The sequence below is a fragment of the Narcine bancroftii genome, chromosome 10 (assembly GCF_036971445.1).
Source record: "Narcine bancroftii isolate sNarBan1 chromosome 10, sNarBan1.hap1, whole genome shotgun sequence".
NCBI lineage: Eukaryota > Metazoa > Chordata > Chondrichthyes > Torpediniformes > Narcinidae > Narcine > Narcine bancroftii.
Genome location: NC_091478.1, coordinates 36,232,880 through 36,251,751, shown reverse-complemented (window position 1 = coordinate 36,251,751; position 18,872 = coordinate 36,232,880). Strand labels below are relative to the sequence as shown.

Here is an 18,872-nt window from a genome sequence, read left to right as displayed (position 1 = left end):
ACATCAGGTCCAGAAGGGACCATTGATGAAGCAAGGCATTGAGTTTGAGATGTGCAGAATTTTGAATGAATGTCTAGATTTTGGATTAGTAGCAATGCAGAATAGGCCAGAGTCCAAAGGTTGACAACAAGCTGCAAAATACAGGAAATCCTAAACCGAACACTTCACATCAGAAGATTGTCATTAAACTTAAGGAAGAAAGCCAGGGAATGAACGAGATTGATTTGGCTGTGACTCTTGTGGCACAAAGAAGATAAACAGGACAAAAGATGAAAAGGTCAAACAATGAAACAAAAAAATGTAAGAGAATTAAAAACACAAGGCCACAAAAATGGCTTTGTATTTCAAAATCCCTTTCAGATGAGATGTATTAAAGTTAAAGCAAGCATGGTGGCAATGGGTTTTCGCTGGACCACATTATAGCATATTTAAATCCATAGTTCACTTAGGCAAAATAAATGCACAGGCAACATCAGGTCCAGAATTACTTTGAGGAAAAAGAAGTACAGAAATATCTGAGCTCTCAGCTAAATCTTTTACTTCTGCTAACTGCTCAGTGGTAGGTGTTGTGTAATTGATCATAATTAATCATGAGGATTGAACCGGTTAAATTTATGGAAGTACCATCGTACTATCATGTCTTGTTACCTTATCTCTTAATGATAATCGGACAACCTATCCTGCACCCACCCACTTCTTAAGTGCCTACACCTCCTCAGGAGGTAAAGGAGGCCAAGATTAGAAGCCCCATCTTGATCACATTTTGCAGGAACACAATTGAGAGTGCCCTGTCTGGCTGCATCATTGCGAGGTCTGGCAGCTGCAAAGCATCAGGAGGTCAATACAGAGGATTGTTAAAAAGGCCGAAAGATCACTGAGGTCTCCATTTCCTCTATTGATTATTTACCAAGTGCATTGCTTTAACAGGGCCCAAAGAATTATTCAGGGCCTCTTCCATCAATCTCACAGTATATTGGACATACGACTATCAGGAAGAAAGTACAGGAGAATCAATCAGGCTGGGAAATCGCTTCTTCCCACAGACTGGGAGATTGATGAAGAGTATTCTGTAACCTTGCGTTAATTATAAATGAAATTAGTAAACATATATATTAAAAAATGTGCTGCCTATTATGTGCACTAGGTCTGGAGAAATTGTTTTGCCTGTATAAATGTAAAGTCAAGTGATAATAAACTTGAACTTGAAGATAAATTGGGAGAGTCAGATTTTAGAGTGTCCTCTCGCACTGTTGGTAATCGATTTGCCACTTTTGGCAAAATGTTCATTGGAGCATAGATCAACTGGCAGGACATTTTCACTTCTACCAGGAATACTTTGCCAAGAGTAAACTCATTGACGCTGCAGACACCAAAGCAAAATTAAACAAATTAAATAACTTTAATAGCTTGACCATGCGTTTCCTGAATGGGGTATTTCTTGATGAAAACCGTTTTGATAAAAATCGGATATTACAGAATCAGGCATGTTCATGATGCCTGTTCCTGCTGACTTTGGGGTTGGAATTGAAAAATTCATGAAATAGATTTGGAATTTGATGTTTTAGTTAACCTCTGTCCCCTTATGTATCAATGGTGCTGAGATGCAGATGATGGAGAAATTCATGGGAATACATATCAGCAATAACCTGTCTTGGTCCAACCACATCAACCTTTCAGCCAAGAAAGCTCACCAAAGAGTCCATTTCCTCCAAACCTTAAGGAAAGTTGACTTTGCCCCCGAAATCTCTTTCCAATTTTTACAGATGCAGTAGAGAAAATTGCATCCTGCCTAGATGTATGGCATAGGAACTGCTTTGCTCAAGACACCGAAAATCTGCAGGCGGTTTGTGAACACATCTCACACAAAACAACCTCCTACCCCCCACCGTCAACTCCGTCCGTACCCCCGCTGACGCAAGAAAGATGCCAATGTCACAACAGATCTATCTCACTCTAGCAACATTCTCTTCTCCTCCCCTTTTTCTGGGCATGAACCTCCAGATTCATGGAATTACTTTCCTGCTGTGATCATACTCTTAACTGGAACTCTAGAACTAAAGGATGACACACTTGCATTAACTATACTATACTCTCCACTTTTTGGTTTCTGTGAAGCAATATCCTGCATTGTTAACTTCCTGTGACACTACAATTTGCACCTTTATGTTGTTATTGCTCTACCCACTGTAGAGCTAGCACTGGCTAGCACACAAAACAAAGCTTTTCACTGTATCTCAGGAAACGTGACAATAAACCAACAAATATATTGCTTTAGATATGTAGCAAGTTGAATCCATTATAATTTTAAATTAATGATCACAGCCTACAAATGGTGACCTCCCCAGAAAAGTACTGTGGGAGAGGTGGGTTGAATGGGAAGGGCAGTTTCATAGGTGATTCCCAGCTTTGATTTTACACTACACATCCCAAAGCACTGTACACAGTGGAATATGTGACCAAACTCACACAATAACCTTCCCTCAGCCCGTTTCCTCATTTAAAAAAAATTCCTCCTCTACACTTCATTCATATGGTTGAAGCAAATATCTGTGCGGTGGTATCACATATGAAGCAGATTGTGGCTTAAAGTGCCCAATGTAAATACAGTCCATGCATCACAGGAGAGATCATATCCAGTGAATACAATGTTGAGGTACCCATGAACCCCTTGAGTTGAGAATCCTTTACATCCCACCATTTATAGTGTTGTTCAAATATCATCCTGGACATGGCACTCATCCAAACATCTGCACTGTAATTTCTTGTCCTTTGTGATTTCATGTCATCCCGGATCATGGGAGGGGCAGGGGGTCACCGTGGAAGCAAATTGAGCACAAATTTTGGGGAACAGGTGATTTAGTGGTTGTGGGAGGGTGTGACAAGGTATCGCAGGTCTGCAAGGGAGAGGGCAGGATTACTGATGAGAGAATAATGCAAGGGAAATAATAAGATATTGGGGCATGGGTGGTTTGGAGCCACATTTGGTGAGAGGTGAGTTGACTGAGCTTTGGAGATGATCAGAGAAAAATATGGATGAATGGAAGATGATCAGGATTGCGGGTGGACAGGATAGAGACCCCCCCAATGACACTGACAGCAAGATGGGTAATCAGATCTATGAAGATCATGGAAGAAGAGGAAAGCTGTAGCATTCCAGCAGTGACCTGGAGAAGCCCAGGCTCCTTTAAGTAACTCCACAGCAGGCATCAATATTCTAGTTAAGACCTGGTGTAGTGGTAAACTGCAGGTTAACTTTAAGGAACTCCACATCACTATCTGATTGGCCTTCTATCGAAGAAGATAAAGCCCAGCCAACATATTTGATGAGTGAGAGTTCTTATGTCCTGTTCCAAATGTATTCCTCAATTAGTAACTGATTGGCCAAACATCTCTTTATAATTCAACAACACGTTTTTTCTAAATTTAATTTAAAGATACAGCATGGTGACAGGCTTTTCCGACCCACAAGCCCATGCAGGCCAATACACCAATTAACCGACAAACCCAAACACCTTTGGAGGGTGGGAAGAAACCCACACAGACATGGGGAGAACATACAACTCCTTACAGATAGCATCAGATTTGAACCCAGGATGCTGGTGTTGTAATAATATTGTGCTAGCCATGTCACGCTGGGTTCTGATATTTATGTCATTTTTGTCAGTTGAATCCATTACAAGGATGGACACAGGAACAATCTAGTTCAGCCTGTAGAGATTTGAAGAAATCTCACATCAGCTCACACAAGGCTCCAAGTGGACCAGCCCCAGCCCATTAGTCACAAGAAATTAACTTGACAGAGGAAAAGAAAGGAACGTTTTTTTTCCATCCAACGAGAATTAAACAAAATGTATTGGGGATGAAGGTTGAAAATCTTCCAAGAATGCATTGAAGCCCCCAGAGATTAAGATGAATTGCCTGGACATGGCTGGAGGCAATCCAAGGTCACTCACATTTCCTTGGTTTTATTAGTTTTTTTTTACATATATATATATATATATATATATATGATGGAGGGGGAATGTTTGATTTAATTACAGTAGTGTTTTCCATTGCGGCTGGGTCTAATAACACCATCATGAATGGGGTGGTTCAGGGATGGAGTGGTTCGAGCAGAGCCTACTTCCGTGCCTACGTTCTGTGAATGTCCCTCACCTAGCCCATTTAGAGGTGGGCAATTGATACACGCTTTGCTAACATCTTCATTAGCCATTTTCAATGGGGTTTCTTTTGTGGCAATGACTTCTTAGGACTCTGCTCAAAGTTCATGGGGCCCTTTCCTGTGAAGGAGTCAAGTTTAATTAGTTTCTTCCATACTTCTCTCCTTCCGACTACATAAAAAACATGAAAAAAAATTATGATTTCAGTTTGTGCACCCTCCCCCCTTTAAATACACTGTGGCCCTGAGGGGAGTGGGGTGCATCCATTAAGTGACAGAAATCCACCTCAGGATGAAATTTAACAATAAGAGCCCTTTGGGAACTATTGAAGGGTGATGGTCAGCGCAGGATTTAAAGTTTATGTGAAAGCGAGGGAGGCAATCAGCTGGAAAAATGGGCTGCAAAATGGCAGATGGAATTTCACGCAGACAAGTGTGAGGTGCTGCACTCTGGAAGGACAAACTAAGGTCGGACATACACAGTAAATGGTAGGGCACTGAGGAGTGCAGCAGAACAGATGTATCTGGGAATACAGATACATAATTCCTCGAAAATAGCATCACAAGTAGGCAGGTTCATAAAGAAAGCTTTTGGCACATTGGCCTTCATAATTCTAAGTATTGAGTATAGTAGTTGGAATGTTATTGGTTAGGCCAAATTTGGGGGATTTGTCAAATTTTGGTCACCTAACTGCAGGAACTATACCAATAAGATTGAAAAAGTGCAGAGATTTATTACAATGTTGTCAGGACTTCAGGAACTGAGTTACAAGGAAATGTTGAACAGGTTAGGAGTGTAGAAGAATAAGTGGAGATTTGATAGAGGTATACAAAATTCTGAGTGGTATAGACGGAATAAATGCAAGTAGGCCTTTTCCACTGAGGGTAGGTGAGATACAAAGCAGAGGGCATGGGTTGAGGGTGAAAGGGAAGATGTTTAGGGGGAATTTCTTCACGCAGACAGTAGTGGGAATGTGGAACAAGCTGCCAGCTGAAGTGGTAAATGCAGGCTCAATTTTAATATTTAAGATTGTGAACGGTATATGGATGGAAGGGCTCTGGACTGGTACTAGATAGAACAATAGTCAAGTACAGAAAAGAAGGGCCTGTTTCTGTGCTGTAATGTTCTATGTCTTGTCTCTGCAACTGGCTGGAAGTTCCTATCTTCAGGGAGAGTGTGATGCTTGAACTCTCAACTGAGAGAAGACCACCAGAATGAAAATGAAGTGGGAAAATTCCAGGATTTATCAGAAAACCGAAGCCAATTCTGGCTCCTCATATGCAAGGTTTCCTGACTGGGGTGAGCCAGAGAGTGTAGCCCAATGACAGGAGCAAATCAGCTTCTGGATGCACAGATACCTGGAAAATATAGCAGTGGTTAAAGAGATGGAAATGGTTGTAGAGCACAGCCAGTCATGGGAAGAGTACGTGACTGGAGCTGGGCATCCTGTTGCTTCTGTTTCACAATAGCACCGTTCATTCATTGGTTAATACTCAAATTTTTTTTCAGACGGACTGTTCAATTGTTACCCTGTTAAATTTTCACATCAAATCAACAACAAAAAAGCCAATCTAAACCAGGCACCACTTCTAATAAATTTTCAATTTCAACTGTTAAGCATTTTACCCAGACAACAGTATCTCAACAGTGCAGACATTACCTAGGAACAGCTGTGCTGAACCTCCCAATCCTCTCCAAAGTGAATCTACTTATAAATCACTAGTCCATTTATTTCCCTTCAGTTTGTGTTTCTTGGACTCTGGAATGTTCTCAACGAAGGTTGCCCAGCGCAATGTCAATGTGGGGTTTTGATTCAAGAATTAGCTCACTCATGCTGAAGAAAAAGATGCCAATGAGGAAAACAAAACACTCGTTCACTTGCTTTCTTCTAGTGGATCCTAACACACCACAATAAATTACCCACTGTGAATCCTCACCAAATCCCTCACAGTGGATTCACACATGCTCAATCATTACTCTCTCACGACAGTGGATTTTCACTCTCAAACTAGATTATCTACTCATTTAAAGAAGATCCTTGTTTATGGATCAATCACTCAAACAGTGAATCTTCATACCTATTATGGATTATCTGATCTCTCACTTCAATGGAGCTACATAGTCACACTACATTAAATGCTCATTCCCACAGGAGACGGTCACACATATTGGATCCCCCCACCCCAATCTCTCACAGAGACTCCGCACCCTGGGTCCCCCCATCTTTCACAGTGACTCCGCACCCTGGGTCCCCCCCCCAATCTCTCACAGCAACTCCACACCCTGGGACCACCCCCAATCTTTCACAGCGATTCCGCATCCTGGGACTACCCGCAGTCTTTCACAGTGACTCCGCACCCTGGGTCCCCCCCCCATCCCTCACAGCGATTCCGCACCCTGGGACTACCCGCAATCTCTCACAGCGACTCCACACCATGGGTCCCCCCCAATCTCACACAGCGACTCCGCACCCTGGGACCACCCCCAATCTCTCACAGCGACTCGGCACCCTGGGTCCCCCCAATATCTCAAAGCGACTCCGCATCCTGGGTCCCCCCAATCTCTCACAGCGACTCCGCAGCCTGGGTACACCCAATCTCTCACAGCGACTCCGCAGCCTGGGTACACCCAATCTCTCACAGCGACTCCGCAGCCTGGGTCCCTCCAATCTCTCACAATGACTCCGCACCCTGGGACCACTCCTAATCTCTCACAGCAACTCCGCACCCTGGGTCCCCCCCCCCATTCTCTCACAGCAACTCCGCACCCTGGGTCCCCCCCCCACAATTCTCTCACAGCGACTCCGCACCCTGGGTCCACCCCTAATCTCTCACAGCGACTCTCCTCCCTGGGTCCCCCCCATTCTCTCACAGCGACTCTGCACCCTGGGTCCCCCCAATCTCTCACAGCGATTCCGCACCCTGGGTCCCCCCAATCTCTCACAGCGATTCCGCACCCTGGGTCCCCCCAATCTCTCACAGCGATTCCGCACCCTGGGTCCCCCCAATATCTCAAAGCGACTCCGCACCCTGGGTTCCCCCCCCCCATTCTCTCACAGCGATTCCGCACCCTGGGTCCCCCCAATATCTCAAAGTGACTCCGCACCCTGGGTCCCCCCCCCATTCTCTCACAGCAACTCCGCACCCTTGGACTCCCCCCAATCTCTCACAGCGATTCCGCACCCTGGGTCCCCCCAATCTCTCACAGCGATTCCGCACCCTGGGTCCCCCCCAATATCTCAAAGCGACTCCGCACCCTGGGTTCCCCCCCCCCCCATTCTCTCACAGCGATTCCGCACCCTGGGTCCCCCCAATATCTCAAAGTGACTCCGCACCCTGGGTACCCCCCCCCCCCCATTCTCTCACAGCAACTCCGCACCCTGGGTCCCCCCAATCTCTTACAGCGATTCCGCACCCTGGTTCCCCCCCCCCATTCTCTCACAGCAACTCCGCACCCTGGGTCCCCCCAATCTCTTACAGCGATTCCGCACCCTGGGTCCCCCCCCCATTCTCTCACAGCGACTCCGCACCCTTGGACTCCCCCCAATCTCTCAAAAGTGAATCTTCGCCTGCCTTACCCATCGCACTTTATTTCGAGTTCCACTCACTCGTTGCCCTTCCGCCCGCCCCCCACCCACTCTCGCTGAATCGTCCCCTTCACCTGTTCAGGAAATGTGCCCCCCGCCCCCGCCCTGGTCTGAGCCTCACACGGCGAGAGGTCCGTGCATGGCCCTCCAGCCTCCCCTGTCTCTTTCATCTTCCTATTTATTCCATTAAGGAGGTCCGGGGGCTCGAATCTGCCCGAACCCCGTGGACACCTGACCTCCAGCCGACTGAGAGGGACACTACCCCCCCCCCCCCCACCAGGGACGGGGCGTGGGGGCAGCAGACGCCCCAGAAAGCGGCAATGGGGGGCAGGCTTACTGTGGACTCTTCTGGTAGAAGGGGAGAGTAACGTGGCTGAGGTCCTGGAGGTCGAAGGCGGTGGGCTCGGCCGAGATGGCCTGCCGCTTCGTCCGGTACTGCTCTTGAAGACCGCCCGGCACTTGGTTCGGGGTCTGCCTGCCGGCGGGTTTGATGACCGACCGGTACTTGTCCAGCTCGGTCTGCAGCCGCTGGATGAGGTCGTCCTTCTGATCCAACTCCAGCTCCAGCTCGTCGATCAAGGCGTCCCGCTGCCTCAGCTCCTCGATCTTCTCCTGCAGGGCGTACTGGAGATCCCGCAGCGTCCCCATCCCAATCCGCCTGGCCAACTTTGCCAAGTCTCCCCTCCCCTCCCCGACTTCGGGCAAACTTTTGAGCCAATCCACCCCCAACTCCCGAGTCGTTGCTGCTTCTGGGCGCCGCGACCATTAAAAAAAAATGTTTAAAGGCCAAGCAAACTTTAGCGGGTGCTCCGGCTCCCTCCGGAAATCCTCCGACTGAAGCCCGTGAAGCCTCCGTGGTCGTTGTTTGCCGTCCAGGCGAAATGCACGAAGCCAAAGCCTGGCGCCTGCCGGTCCTCGCAGGACGTGCAAGCCGACTCTCGGCGCCTTCTGCTCCAGCCTCTCTCTCTCTCTCTCTCCGTTACCTGCCTCCACCTTCCACTTTATTAGAGCCGCTGTAATGCACTTTGGCGAGAAACACGCGCGCACAGAGAGAGAGAGGTGCCGGTGGCTTTCCACGCCGAGGGCAGGGACGCGTCCCGTGCGCTCTGCCGGGACGGTGGAAGGGGGGGGGGGAAGAGAAGGGGCGGGGGGGAAGAGAAGGGGGGGGAGAAAGAGAAGGGGGGGGAGAAAGAGAAGGGGGGGGAGAAGAGAAAGAGGAGGGGGGGAAGAGGAGGGGGGGGGGAAAGAGGAGGGGGGGGAAAGAGGAGGGGGGGGGAAAGAGGAGGGGGGGGGAAAGAGGAGGGGGGGGGAAAGAGGAGGGGGGGGGAAAGAGGAGGGGGGGGGAAAGAGGAGGGGGGGGGAAAGAGGAGGGGGGGGGAAAGAGGAGGGGGGGGAAGAGGAGGGGGGGAAAGAGGAGGGGGGCGGGGAAAGAGGAGGGGGGGGGAAAGAGGAGGGGGGGGGAAGAGGAGGGGGGGGGAAAGAGGAGGGGGGGGGGAAAGAGGAGGGGGGGGGAAGAGGAGGGGGGGGAAAGAGGAGGGGGGGGAAAGAGGAGGGGGGGGGAAGAGGAGGAGGGGAGAGAGGAGGGGGGGAGGCGGTCTACTTGGAGGGATCGCCCAACTCCCAACTCCCAACGGGACAACTTCTCTGGACTCTCGTTATCGGAGTCCGTTCCCATCTCTGCGCCCGGGGCGTTGAAGTTTCAATTGCGCTCTTCGGTTTTTTTTTAAGAGAAAGGACAATCATAACACAAACAAAACTGACCAGGTCTCGCCTCATCTTCGTTTTAAACCCGTTGTCACCGCGTAAAGTTGCAATTTTTTTAATAACGTATGGGAGCTATTTACATGTTAAAAATCGAATTGGGTCATTAAATCTCCTATCGCTGTGAGATTAAAGTTACAATGGATTAAAAATCGATTGCCCGTGATTGATTCCCTTTAAATTCCAAATTCTGCAAGTTGACCTACAAATCCTGCCTTTCGCAAGTTCATTGCGGATAAGGGATACTTTTCATTCCTCGTTTGATACGTGTTTCCATTTCAAAACTCCTCAGGTGGCTTTTGCAATTGTAACTCGGAGTGAGACATGTGCAGCGTCGCATTAAAGGCGCGGTCCCATTCCCGGGGAAGGAGAGACGGGAGTGACATGGTCCTGTTTGAAAATGATTTCACTCTTCGTGAAAGGAGTTCAGTCAGTCCCTGCGGAGCTCAGCCAGTTCCCAGCCAAGAGGCAATGCCGCCGACTCGTGGACAAGCGGTGGAGTGTCTTCAGTTCGAAACCAAGAATTGGCCAATTCTTTAAAGTTTCAGGGAGCTAGCTCCTCAAATTCGATCCTGGCTCTCACTGTCCACGATCTCATCCGAAATAATAACGATCCAATCCACTCTCACTCCAAGACATTAAAGCACACACACACACACACACACACAAAAGCTGCAGATGTTGGGTTCTTGAAAAGTCCAAAAAAATTGCTGGAGGAACTCAGCTGATCAAACAGCATTCATGGGTAGAAATGATCAGTCAATGGTCCGAGTTGAAGCCCTTTATCACAGCTAAGCTGCTTTCAGGTGGCCAGAATACCCCCAACGTAAAGCCGCCTAAACTTCCCGAATGCGGCCCCCACCCCTGAAAGCGGAGAACCCTGACCCGAGGAGCACTTCCCCAACCCTCCTCGGGTAGGTGTATTCTCTGCTTCCGAGCGCTCCCCCGAGGCACCTGAAAGCGGGCGGGACTGCGGCCACGGTCGACAGGAGCTGGCGCTTGCTCGGTGGCGGCTCTCCTCGCTGCGGTCCTTTCAGGTGCCAGGACAGCGCCTTCAGCGCGGCCACCTGAATGTGGCTTCTCGCGCGCACCCGCAGCCGGCTCCGGAGCCGCATTCTCCCGGCTATTCCACCTGAAAGCGGCTTAGGATAAAAAGGTAAAATTACATATTTTATAAATGAAGGGGAAAATAAGCTGGATGAGGGGACAGAGGTGGTAGAACAGAAAGTGTGAGAAGGAGAGAGACAGGTAGAGGGAGAACCCATTAGAAGAGAGTGAAATAAGAATAAAAGAATCAGGTAAGAGATGGAAACTGTGGAGGTAGGGGTTACTTAAAATTAGAAAACTCAATGTCCATGCCAGAGGTTAATGCCGTCCAGGAGGAACATGATGTGTTGTTCCTCAAGTGTATGTTTGGCCTCACCCTGACAATGGATGAGACTGAGGGCAGGCACGACACTTAGGAACTTTTGGGTAGTTGAAGTGGTTGGGGCAGGATGCTCAGCTTCAGATCTATAAATAAAGTGTAGGTGTTTGGTGAAGCAGTACAAGGCCTGATGTCAACTGACAACTCACAGAGTTGTACACCATAAAACAGGCCATTCAGCCCACTGTCAACGTTTACCATCATGCCTATCTCTTCTAATCCCACTTGTATTAATTTCACACCCTTTATGCCTTGCTCATTCAAGATACCACTTATGTGTTGTTATGGTTCCTCATCTTGCCAACCTTGCCCTCACTATTACAGGCATATGCTGGCCTTGAATTTCTTTCTATTCCACTTTGAGAGTTCTTATCTGATGCTACCAAAATTAGCTTTTCCCCAATTCAGCACTTCCATTTGAGGACCAGTCCTTTCTTCTTCCATAACTATCTTGAAACTCAAAGAATTCTAGTCACTGGTTCCAAAGTGCTCCCTCACTGAGACATCAACCATTTGCTCAGGTCATTGCCTGAGAAGAGATCGAGTCTAGCCTCTTATCTACATATTGCTTCGGAAAACACATTTAACCACTTCTATCTCATCTAATCCAATAGTGCTAAGGCAGTCTTGGTCAAAATTAGGCAAGTCAAAATCACCTACTATTACAACTATTTATTCGGACACCTAGCTTTGATTTCCCTACATTCTGTATACACTCCTTTCATCGACTATAGGGGGACTATAGAAAGGGATCATCCCTTTCTATTTCTATGACCTTGCTGAATGTTCCCCTCAGAATATCCTCTGTAAGTACTGCTGTGATGTTCTTCCTCATCAATGGTGCAATCTCTCCTTTTTTACTTCTAGCTCTGTCGTGCTTGAAGCATTGATATCTCAGAACATTGAGCTGCCAGTCTTGTCTATCCCTCACCCATGTTTCAGTAATAACTATAATATTGCAATCCCCTGTGCTAATCAATGCTCCAAATTCATCTGTCTTACCTGTGAGGCTTTTTCCATTAAAGTGAATGCAGTTCAGATGATCCCACCTCCCTGTCAAGCACGCTCATTGATATTTTCTTCAACTTCTTTTTAATTGAGAGATACAGCACAGTAAGTGACCCTTCCAGCCCACACCACTCAAATGAACAATTAATCTTCCAACTCCTTACATCTTTGAAACCCGGAGGAAACCCATGCAGACGTGGGAAGAACCTTACAGACTATGCCGGATTTGTACCGGGTGGCATCACATTAACTGCTACACTAACCATGCCTCGTGGCTAGTGTACCATCTGATACATTACTACTTTGCGTCGCATCCCCTGCCAAACCAGTTTAAACCTTCTTGCACAGCCCCAATACATCTCCCCAAAAGGAGAACGGTCTCCCTTCAGTTTAGATGCAACTTATTCCTCTTCTGCAGGTCTTCTTTGCCCCAGAAAAGATTGCAATAATCTAAGTCGCTAAATCTCCTCTACCTGTACCAGCTCTTCAGACAGGCATTCATTTTCCTTATCCTTCTATTCCTGCTCTCACTATTACATAGCACAAGGAGTATTCCTGAGATTACAACCCTAGAGGCCTTGCTTTTTAAACCTGCCTAACTCCCTCTGTTCACTCTGCAGGGCCTCGTCTCTCTCTCACTACCCATCTTGCTTATAACTCACTCTCTCCTTTCATAATATCCTGTGTCTGCTCAGAGCCATCTTTCATCCTGGCATCAGAAAGGCAACACATTGTCTTGGATTCTCACTTGCAGTCACAGAAATTCCTGTCTGTGCCTCTATCACCTATCATGCTAAGGGAAATTATTGTGAAAGAATGGAAAAATTAGGCCTGTTTTCCTTACAGTATAGGAGGTTGAGAGACGATCTTATTTAAGTCCATTAAAACATGAGGAACATGGTGAATCTTAGATCAAAAGGCATAACTATAAGGTGGGGGGGGGAGGGAAATTTAGTAGGACAAGAGGGGAAATTCTTCACTTCGAGTGGGCACATGGAATGAGTTGACAGACAAAGTGTTGGAGGTAGATAAATTAGCTTCCTTTAAGAAAAACTTGGATAACGACATCAATGAAAGAGAAATAGGCCCAATGAAGGTAAATGGGACTAAAGAGCTGGGCATATTGTTCAGCATGGCCAAACTAGGCTTGTGGCCTGTTTACACACTGTTAGACTATGACTCTATAAACAATTGGTGGAACAGTGAAAAGATTTGTCAAAGGATTCAGCAGGTAAAAAAGATCAGTTGGAAATATTGGCAGATGGTGTTTCTTCTGCAGAAGTGTGAGATGTTGCACTTCAGGAGGTCAAAAGTAAGGAACGTATCCAGTAACTGGCAGAACCCTTCAGAATATTAATGTACTGATGGATCTTGTGGTTCCTGTTCTTTGCTTCCTGAAAAGTGGCAACTTATTTGTATGATGGGTTTTTCTGCCTCTTTTTATCTCAGGCTGTGATTTTATCTATATCTGCGTGATAATTGTCCATCTTTGCTGCCATTGTACCATTGCTGATATAAATTGTCATATTTCCTATGTAATGTTTTGATAAGTATGCTAAACTTAGCAAATTTCAATTCAAAGTTTCTTTGGAGTGAAACACAAAAGTTTGTAGATGCTGCGATTGTAATAGAAGCACAGAAATGCTGGAGGAACCTCAGCAGGATCTATATGAGGTAAAGAGACATTACCGACATTTTGGACCTGAAACGTCAGCTATCCATCTTTACATCCTATTGGAGGTGGTGAGACCTGCTGAGTTTCTCCAGCAATACAGTGTTTCAACTGAATTTTCTTTGGCCATGTCTGAGTTATCCTGACCATCTTGGTTTCTTTCCAAAGTAAGGTTATTCCAAGTCTCTCAATTTTGGAAAGGAGATCTTATGCATTACTGCACTGACAGTTTAACTTGTTTTGAATCACATATCCAATTAATTTCGTTTAGCAAATTATCTTCACTGGTTTTGGCTCCAGCTATTCCTAGGTTTCAGTTACAAGATCTAAGTTTTTTTTTAATTACAATTCAGATTCGTTCACTTCAAGTAAATACCTCTCCACATTTTACCTGTTTAAAGAATTTGCAATTTAAATGCACTCTCCTGTTAAACGATATTTCTGTTGCAATTCAAATGAGCTCCACCTATTGGTGTAGCTATCTCCTGCCCATGAAATGATAACTGTGCAGTTTTATCTGGTTGTCTCTATGGCTTACATACAAAAAAGCAGACGAGCAGTGCCGAAAGATACCACATTGCAGGAAGTCCCATTCTTTGTTTGAGACATTTAAACAAGGTTTTGTCTGCTCTGTCAGGTGGACATAAACAATCTCGTGGTACTATTTCAAAGAAATGTTGGAGATCTGTCCCTGATCCCCCAACATACTCATCCTTCAATGAGTATTTCAGTCTGTGAGAGGTTATTGCGCACAAATTAGCTGCCACATTAATTTCATTTACTTTGGTGACTGGGCTTGAGAATATAGGTTGATGAAGTGCTTTGCGACCTCTCAAATAATATGTGGAAGATAGCAAATCAATTTTTATGCCCATTTGCAAGTCCAGAAAGTATTACCCTCAATAGTCTGTATTTCAATGGACATTGAGAAGTAGGATTAGATCAAGATGATAATGTTACCAAAAATGGAGTAAATCTGTTGATTTGAAGTATGGATAACAAAGAAAGTTATAAAGAGAGAAATAAAAGTTTATAAAGGAAAATAATGAGGGCAATAAAAAGTCTTGAAAGCTTTTCTCGATATGAATAAAGGAGAAATACATGAAATACGCGACCTGTCCTGGACCAACCACGTCAACACAATGGTAAAGAAGGCCCTCTACTTTCTCAGGAACCTGAGGGCATCCTTGGTGCCCCTCAACGACTTCTACAGATGCACCACCAAGTGTATCCTGTCAGGATGCATCACTGTGTAGTATGGGACCTTCTCTCCTCCACCCCCGCCAAAAAAAGAGAACAAGAAACTGCAGAGAATTGTAAACACGGCTTGGACCACACACAAACCTCCCTCCCCACCATCCTCTCCATCTGCATATCGTAATGCCTCAGTAGAGCAAAAACATTCTGAAGAACTCATCCCTCCTCGACCACAGTCTTTTGTGAAGAAGATTCGCAAGTGTCAAATTACGCACCACTAGATTCAAGGACAGTTTCTTTCTACGATCAGACCTCACACTCTTAAAATAAAGTTGCCCTTACTCTGATTGAATTGATCTCCCACTATAATTCGATTCTCTGTGTTGTGTTTTATCCTGATCTACTTGTGTATAGGTTGACTTGCTGGAAAGAACACAAAGAAAAGCCCATAAATGTAACAATGTAAAGAAAATGATGGACAAACATCCACAACATCGGAAATTATAATTATAAAATACTTTGTAGGCATATTGACACTTGGAAATCTCTCCAAGTAATATGGCACTAAGGATCTTGTGAGAATGAGAAAAATAAATGAATTATGAAAAGCAAACATTGATACATCCAAAGCAATACAACCAAGGATTTTTAATATGCACACAGAGACAGCAAATGTTTTTAATTTTCTAAAACCATGGTTCTCAACTTTTTCCTTACCACTTTAAACAATCCCTATGCCATAGGTGCTCTGTGATTAGTAAGTAAGGGATGGCTTAAGGTGGTCTGTGGATGGAAAGAAAAAGGTTGAGAACCACTGTTCTAAAATCTCCTAGATCTTCCACCAATCCTAAGATATTGAATGTTATGCACTCTAAAAAGTAGAGAGAGAGAAGAGAGAACCATGGATCACCTGGCCTGTCATCAGTAAAAGATAAAAATTCAAGATTCACTTCATAACAGGCCATGTTGCAGGTCATAATATAATTTGGTAAAGAACCTGGTTTCATGATAAAGATTTTGATTGATAAGTATTGGAGGTTGGAAGAAATGTGTTTACAGTGATTGTAATGTCTACCACTTCAGAAAGCATTCTGTAAAATATGTCATGCAAGGTTGTAATACAAAATTGGATCCCACAGGAATAGGGTGTGGATTAATTAGCAGACCAAGAATAGGAATACGTGGGTTATTTCTGGATTGGCAGAAACAAGTTCCTCGTCTACTTACAAATTATATTAATGATTTAAGAGAGTGAACAGTGTAATGTATCTAATCATGTAATGATTATTTGGAAACTATGATTTGAAAAGGATCTAAAAGAGTTGCATAATGGTGTGGACGGGTTTACTGAGTGGAAGAATATGATGGATGTGTTATAATCTGGAGGATCGAAAACAAGAAAGGCAGAATTTCCTTTGTAAGGTAACTGAGAAATGAACAATTGACAGGGGCCTGGGTGACCTTTCCAGCTCATCACAAAATGTTAAAATTCAGACACAACAGGAAAAGTGGGAAATAAATAGTATTTTCATCTTTATAATCAAAAAGGTTGGAATGAATGAATAAGCAAGTCTTACTCTGTTTACTTGGTTAGACTGGACCTGATGTATTTATTACAGATTTGATCTCTTTACTTAACAGAAAACATACTTATCTTGGAAATGATGCCACGAAGTTTGATTAGCCTGAGTTTTTCAAAGGGGGGATTGTTCTCTTTAGTATAATGCAATGCAAGGTAATCTTGTGGCAACCTATAACAATTGTTATGATCTTAACAGGGCAGATGGTTAGAGGACAATTACCCTGGGTGGGAAGTCTGGGCGGAGGTTGATGCACTCAGAGCATGCTCAGCCAGGTAGAAATTAAAGGAGTTTAACAATCTGCAGATGCTGGTTGATCGCACAAATGCCCAGAGAAATTCAGCACATCAGCTTTCATGATTTTTTGAAAGCATTTTGTTAATTACAAGATTAAATTCAGTGCATAGTTTTGGGAAACTTATTATTGAGTGAATACAAGTTATTGGGAACCTGCAGCATAATTTCGATGATAGCTATAAAAGATTGAAGTTGTTCATCATTGAAAGAGAGATTTTGGATGCGTTAGTTTACCCTACACCATAGAAAGCCGAGAAAACAGAACTTTAAGGTGAGGTAAATTTCTGTCGGAAGAAGCAAATTGGATTGAATCCATTGATCTGTAAATAAAATAAAGCACTTTTTTTTTAAAAATCACAAAATGAATCATTATCCTTTACGTACAGAGTTTTGAAAATTGTATTCTCAACCAACAAATAATCTTTAGAGAAGAATCCATAATGTAATTGTGAGAGATGGGAAAACTGATCTAAAATTATGAACATGAAGGAAACTAAAATTCATACATCAGTTAATGGCTGTAACCAGTACAAACAGGATGAGCTTGGGAATTAGGATGCAGGAAAGCAGAGTGAGCACGATTAACATAAGAATCTTCTAGTCTTTGTGACAAGATCAATGAGCCACCATAAGAATAAGATAAGGAGCGGTAAGGAACAATAGAATGTAGGAAGTTGAGGTAGTCTGGATAGACAGAAGTGCCAAGTTCTACATATCTAATTAGTTAACCTTACACAGATTTACAAAGTTATACATATTAAATTAGCCAACCCTAGACAGGATGAGCCAACTCTACATACCAAGAGACTGTAGCTCCGAGAATCAGGAAGGTGTGAATAAGGACAATAACATGAAAGGACACCGACAGGATACCCCCTGGTCCTCCAAGTATACTGATACTGCACGTAGGCAGGAAGGATTGCCTCTGCCAAACCCATCCAGGGGGCAGAAGAATGTAAGGGGGAGGGTATTCTGATACTGAAATTTACTGTATAAAAGTTGGGTGAGCCCCAGTGTATGTGTGTAAGGGGAAGCACCCAACTTTGCATTGTTGTTGTAATAAATGTTCTTTGTTCTCAATTTTTGTCTCAAGCAATTTCTTTAAAGGTAATTCTGTTTCTAACATAATTGTTCAAAGAAATTAAGAGCATAAAGAGTTAAAGAAATGGCAGCCCCTCTGGAGCTTATCGTGTGTTATTGCTGACAGCACAAAGGCCCAGTTTACACACTGAAAAACCTTAATCCTGATCTTTCTGCATATTTCTGCAAACTTATAGGATAGGTTGATAGGGTACTTAAGAAGCCTATTGGATGCTAGACTTCATTAATAGGGGGATTGAGTTTAGGAGTAGAGAAGTCATGATTATTCAGTTCTGGTCACCTCATTATAGAAAGGATGTGGAAGCTATGGAGAGTGTACAGAGATTTACCAGGATATTGCCTGGATTGGAAAGCAAGTCTTATGAGGCAAGGTTAGCAGAGCTGGGACTTTTCTCTTTGGAGCGTCGAAAGATGAGAGGAGACTTGATAAAAGAGCATGGATAGCAAACACCAGAGGACATATTTACAAAGTTAAAAGAGGGAAGTTTAGGAGAGACATCAGGGGTAGGTGTGTTTTTTTTTTACTTAGGGAGTTCATGGGTACCTGGAATGCCTGGGGGGTGGTGGAGGCTGAAATATTAGGGGCATTTAAGAGACTCAGGCACATGGATGAAAGAAAAAGAGGATTACAGGGTAGGGTGCGTTTCGTACTTTTGTTAAAGGAATATATGCGTCGGCACAACATAGAGGGCTGAAGGGCCTGTACTGTGCTATAGTGTTCTATGTTACATTCTATTTTCCCATTATCACATTGATTATTCTACAATAGCAAGCAATTAAGCCCTAATCTGACCTGGGGTTATACTTCCAGCCTATAGTGATATGGCATAATGAATGTGGTTACTTCTATCTATCTTCCTGTGCCATCTTAACCTTCCCTCTAACTACCACTGATGTTGATTGCACAAAAGCAATAATCCTGGGCCAAACTTACACTGAAAATAGCCAAAGGTTTTAATATTGTGGAGAAACACATTTGCACCTTTCAAACAAGTATCTTTGAATAGAATGGTGATATGGAAATTACAAAAGAGACAAAAAAATCACCTCATTGTGTTTTTTTTCCACACAGCTAATTCTACAT

General features: G+C 44.4%; 1 protein-coding gene across 3 annotated transcripts in view; it reads right to left on the bottom strand.

Moving 5' to 3' along the window:
- The window catches only part of LOC138744465 (cGMP-dependent protein kinase 1-like), a 592,254-nt gene extending 583,469 nt beyond the window's left edge, over window positions 1–8,785 (bottom strand). For all 3 annotated transcript variants that reach the window (XM_069900680.1, XM_069900681.1, XM_069900682.1), the window contains exon 1: window positions 8,084–8,785. In XM_069900680.1, coding sequence (XP_069756781.1) covers window positions 8,084–8,394 — 311 coding nt within the window. In that variant the 5' untranslated portion in view covers window positions 8,395–8,785. The remainder of the gene's footprint in view (window positions 1–8,083) is intronic.
- Between the last annotated feature and the right edge of the window lie 10,087 nt (window positions 8,786–18,872).